This window comes from Neopelma chrysocephalum, unplaced genomic scaffold (genome assembly GCF_003984885.1).
Source record: "Neopelma chrysocephalum unplaced genomic scaffold, ASM398488v2 Primary Assembly neopelma1_96635, whole genome shotgun sequence".
NCBI classification, from domain to species: Eukaryota; Metazoa; Chordata; class Aves; order Passeriformes; family Pipridae; genus Neopelma; species Neopelma chrysocephalum.
This window is the reverse complement of record NW_020925280.1, coordinates 15,322-20,522: the sequence shown is the minus strand read 5'-3', so window position 1 is coordinate 20,522 and position 5,201 is coordinate 15,322. Positions and strand designations below refer to the sequence as shown.

The 5,201-nt window shown below is 53.3% G+C and overlaps 1 protein-coding gene and 1 long non-coding RNA gene across 2 annotated transcripts in view; one reads left to right on the top strand and one right to left on the bottom strand.

Annotated features, from left to right (window-relative positions):
• LOC113981534 overlaps nucleotides 1-1,213 on the top strand; it is a 2,156-nt gene extending 943 nt beyond the window's left edge. Inside the window, exon 3 of the long non-coding RNA XR_003538450.1 lies at nucleotides 1,091-1,213. This is a non-coding gene — a long non-coding RNA (uncharacterized LOC113981534). The remainder of the gene's footprint in view (nucleotides 1-1,090) is intronic.
• A 2,211-nt stretch (nucleotides 1,214-3,424) lies between these two features.
• Nucleotides 3,425-5,201, bottom strand: part of POGZ (pogo transposable element derived with ZNF domain) — a 16,943-nt gene continuing 15,166 nt past the window's right edge. Inside the window, exon 18 of the mRNA XM_027708936.1 lies at nucleotides 3,425-4,882. Coding sequence (XP_027564737.1) covers nucleotides 3,605-4,882 — 1,278 coding nt within the window. The 3' untranslated portion in view covers nucleotides 3,425-3,604. The remainder of the gene's footprint in view (nucleotides 4,883-5,201) is intronic.

The following is a 5,201-nucleotide window of genomic DNA, read 5'->3' as shown; positions in this document are numbered from 1 at the left end:
CCTGGAGACACCTCCCTGATCCCAAAAATCCCCCCTGGAGACACCTCCCTGATCCCAGGAATTCCCCCTGGAGACACCTCCCTGATCCCAGGAATTCCCCCTGGAGATACTTCCCTTGGGAATCGTTTCCCCCCATCCCCTCCATTAAACCCAAACCCTTTTTTGGGGGGACATTCTCCTTAAATGGGGCATCGCCGAGGCCCACCTGGCTCCAGGTGTGGAATTCCGTGGAATTCCAAGGATTCCCCCGTTGTCTCCCCTCAGTATGAACTGGCCACGGTGACGGAGAAGGGGGTGCAGGTGGAGGGACCCCTGACCCTGGAGGCAAATTGGGACATCGCCCACGTGGTCAGGTAACGATCCCGGGGCCGGGGGGACATCCCAGGGGACATTCCAGGTGTTCCAGGGGACATCCCAGGGGACATCCAGGAGCCCCAGGGGACATCCAGGAGCTCCAGGGGATATCCAGGAGCTCCAGGGGATACCCAGGTGTTCCAGGGGATATCCAGGTGTTCCAGGGACATCCAGGAGCTCCAGGGGATATCCATGAGCTCCAGGGGACATCCAGGTGTTCCAGGGGATATCCAGGAGCTCCAAGGGATATCCAGGTGTTCCAGAGGGATATCCAGGTGTTCCAGGGACATCCAGGTGTTCCAGGGGACATCCAGGAGCTCCAGGGAATATCCAGGTGTTCCAGGGGACATCCAGGAGCTCCAGGGGATATCCAGGAGCTCCAGGGGAAATCCAGGTGTTCCAGGGACATCCAAGAGCCCCAGGGGACATCCAGGTGTTCCAGGGGACATCCATGAGCTCCAGGGGACATCCAGGTGTTCCAGGGAATATTCAGGTGTTCCAGGGAATATTCAGGTGTTCCAGGGGACATCCAGGAGCTCCAGGGGATATCCAGGTGTTCCAGGGAATATTCAGGTGTTCCAGGGGATATCCAGGAGCTCCAGGGGATATCCAGGTGTTCCAGGGACATCCAGGAGCCCCAGGGGACATCCAGGAGCTCCAGGGGATATCCAGGTGTTCCAGGGTGACATTCCAGGTGTAGGAATGGTCCTGACCTTCCCAATCCCTTTTCTTGCAGCGGCTTCGAGTGAACTCCGGGAGCTGCTCCAGGTCGTCACATCCACCCTTTGTATCCCACCCTTTGCATCCTCGTCCCTTTGGAATGTCCCATCCATGTTTTGGGAATAAAACCAGACCTTTTCAGACCAGGCTCCGTGTTTGTGCCGCCAAAAAAATTTGGGATCCTCCCAAAACAGGGATTTGAGGGGGAGGGGGGGTCTCGGAGTTCCAGGTGAAGCTGCAAAGTCCTGGTTTTTGCTGGAATCTTGGAATTGTTCAGGTTGGGATCGCGGAGTCCATGAAATCCTGTCCCCAGGTGCCACATCCAACACGTTCTTTGGGCATTCCAGGGTGGGATTTTCCCAAATATCCGACCTGAATTCCCCCTGGAGCAGCTTCAGGTCAGTCCCGGGCTCTGGGTGGGGTCGGGATCTCTTGGCCGACCCCAAAACAGCCCAGATTTGCCCCAAATCAAGACTTACACGGAGCAGGTCCTGCATTATTCCAGCTGGGAATCCAAGGAATTCCGGGAAGGCAAAAAAAAGGCTCAATAATCCACCTTTAGGAGTCACCTGTGCATGGAAGGAAAACACGTCTGGGAAGAGATTTTTTTGTTAAAATCACATTTTTTGGGAGGTTGAAAATGACCTCAGGGAGAGAGGGGGATTTTCCTGGGAGGGATGGGGCTGGATCCGGGAAAAAAACAGGGATAAAGGGCTGGATTGGGGCATTTTTGGTTTTATAGGAAAGAAATGAAGAATAAAATAAATATTTGCTGAACCTTAAGTTTAAAAAACAAGGAAATATTTCAGTAAAATAAGGAAACAGTAAAAGGAGACACTTGGGTAAAATATGAAACTCTCTGTAAAATATGGAATTATTTCAGTGGAATATTGAAATATTTCAGCAAAATAAGGACATTAATTAATATGAAAATGATGTTTTGACCAGCACAGAGAACCACCAGGAAATACATTTCTTCAGGAAGAGTTTTATTGACATTTTTTATCCGACTTTTTATTTATTTAAAAAGAGAAGGAAGAAGTCTCTCGGTGGGAAGAGTCCAGTCGTGGCACTGAACCCCCTTCCCGGGAAAAAGGGGGGGGGTGGAAAATTAAATTAAAACTTAAATTAAAACCCCATCTCTGGTTTTCTCCAGGACACGGGAAGGGTGGGAGCAAATCCCTGCTGCCCCTTTGGGAATTCCAGGAGTTGGGAGGGAATAAAAACACGTGTTTAGAAAAAAACTCCATTTCCCTGGTTTTTTATTCAACGTTTCCACGGCTGTACAATTCCAAGCTGAACCATTTACAGGCCTTGCACATGCTGCTTCCTGCTTTCCTTAGGGAAAAGAGAAGGGAAGAGGGGGGGAAAAAGGCTCACAAAAAAAACCCAAACCTCTGGAAACAGAAAGGTGCAGCTGCCTCTGGATTTCTGGGATCAGAAACCCACCCAGGCAAGTTAAAAAACCCCTCCAAAAACATGCAAGTTGTAGAAAAAATCCGAAGCTGGCAGTGAAAAATAAAAACAAATAGTTCTTCGTTGTCGTTGTCACAGTTTGGTTCCGAAATCCCATTTTTTTTCCCTAATCCTAAAGGATTGGATGGACCTAAAGGGGGTTTAAACGTCACTATTGGGAATTCAAGGGCAATTTTGTGGGCGCTGGGAGGGAGATCCAAGAACAACTTGGTTTTTTTTCCTCCTCATCCCAGTGCCCTCTGTCGGGAATTCTTTGGAGCCGGGTGGTTTTCCAGGGAAAAATCACCGGGAAAAACGAGAGGGTTTTTGGGGAGGGTTCTGCCCCTAAAAGCTGCTCCCGACCCCAAATCTGCTGGCATCGAACAGGTTTCACCCCCCCCGGCCAAATTCATAACCAAAAAAACCCCAAAAAGACCCAAAGCAACCCCAAAATCTCCCCTGGGCCAATCCGAAGGTTCACACGTTGAGAGCAAGGTTGGAACTTCCCCGGGTCAAGTGTCACAAAACCAAGAAGAAAAAAACCACCTGTATTTTTTTTAAGATGACCCCAAAAAAGTTTTGAGAACTGGTTTTTTCAGAGCTACATCTGCTTTTTTTCCTCCTTTTTCCCCCAGAACGGTCACGTTGACAAATGTCCGATTCAGAAAAAAAACCCCAACATTTCTGCACGATAAAAACCCAGAAACTCTGATACAAGTGAGGTAAAAGGGAACGCTCAAAAAATAGCCACCCACGAAATAATTTCCAGAAAAATACCAAAACACGGTGATTTTTTAAAAAAAAAAGAAAAAAAAAAGAAAAAAACGAAAAAAAAAGGGAAAAAGGAAATAAAAAGCACAAAAAAACTCCCGAAACGAAACAGCAGAAATGGCTATTTTTTGTTTTGTTTTTTTTGTTGTTTTTTTTTAATCTCGAGTGATCGCCTACGAAAATTCCTAAAACCCCACAAATCCACAGGGAAGTGTGTCATGGTCTCAATCCAACGTTTATTCCAAAAAAATAACCCCCTTTTCTGTGTGTTCTGTGTGTGTTTTTTGTGTGTGTGGCTCCCGGCTCAGATCTCCATCAGCTCCAGCTCGGCCTCCTCGAAGCCGTAGAACGACTCGGTCTCGCTCTCGCCCTCGAAGAGCCGCTGGAGGATCTCGGGGTCGGCCGATTCCTCGGGTCGGGGGGTCTCCTCCCCTTCCTGGGGCTCCGGGGGCTCCTCCTCCTCCTCGGCCCGTCCCAGCTTGAGCTGCTCCTCCAGCGAGGCGATGAGCTCCTCCTGCATGTCCCCGTTGCGCGCCGGCGAGTTGGCGGCGCCGTCGGGGCCGGGCAGGACGCTGGCCACCAGGAAGGATTGCTGCACCAGCTCCGGCGAGTCCCCGATGACCTCGAGCGCCTCAGCCAGCCAGCACAGCACCAGCTGCAGCAGGATGTCCGAGTCGCACGCCGCCGGGTCCTCCGCCATCTCCCGGGCCTGCTCCTTCCACTTTTTGTGCAAGAAGTTTTTCACGGTCCTCTTGACGCAAACGTCCAGGGGCTGGGCCTTGGCGCTGCAGCCGGCGGGCACCACGGCGGGCAGGGTGCTGGAGGAGCTGAGCACGGCCAGCACCTCCTCGCTCAGGTGGGTCCGGTGGCAGTCCAGCACCAGCATGCCCTTGCCGGGATGGGAGGAGGAGGACGAGGAGGAGGAGGAGGATGAGGAGGATGAGGATGAGGAGGAGGAGGCCCGGTGGCAGGAGGCCACGTGCTCGTGCCAGACGCGCGAGGCCCAGAGCTCCATGACCTCGTCGTCGCTGTAGCCGCCCTCGCGGGCCTCCAGCAGGACGCAGTCGGGCACGTTGGCGGGCGCCCGCACGCGGCCCCGGTAGAGCACCAGGGCGGGCAGGACGCCGCCGTCGGCCAGGATGGCCAGCACCACGTCGCACCAGGGCTCCCCGTGGCCCACGGTCTGCAGGGCGCCCTCGCGGCCCGGCGCCTCGGCGTCCAGGAACAGGGAGATCTCGTCCACGGCGGCGATCATGGACAGCGGCAGGTCCTGCGTGTGGATCTGGCGCTGCACGAACTCGATGAAGGAGCCGGCGCTGTCCTCCACGCCCTTGGGCAGGGGCTGGGCCACGGCCCGGCGCGTGTGGCTGCTCAGGTGGTGCCTCAGCATGAACCTCACGGCCCACTCGTAGGAGATCTTGAAGCCGCCGTCCAGCGAGCGGCCGATCTTGGTGGCCTTCTGGAAGAGGGTCTCCTCGTTGACGGGCAGCTGCTGCTCGCGCTGGGTCAGCACCCACTCGGCCAGCTTCTCCTCCGCCTCCAGGCTCAGGTACTTCCCCTCCAGGTTCTCCTCCTGGGACGCCTGCAGGGGGAGGAAAAATAATTTCTGCCTTGAGTTTAAAAAGGCGGCAAAAAAATTTAAGGAATGAAAAGGAAGGGGTTGTTCGGGTCCGGGTTCTTCAGGGAGAAAAGACATTTCCCTTTGGAATGGAAAGGGATGGGATGAAGAGGACATTTCCCTTTGGAATGGGATGGGGTGGGATGAGATGGGATGGGATGAAGAGGACATTTCCCTGTGGAATGGAAAGGGATGGGATGGGATGGGATGAAGAGGACATTTCCCTTTGGAATGGAATGGGATGGGATGGGATGAGGAGGACATTTCCCTGTGGAATGGAATG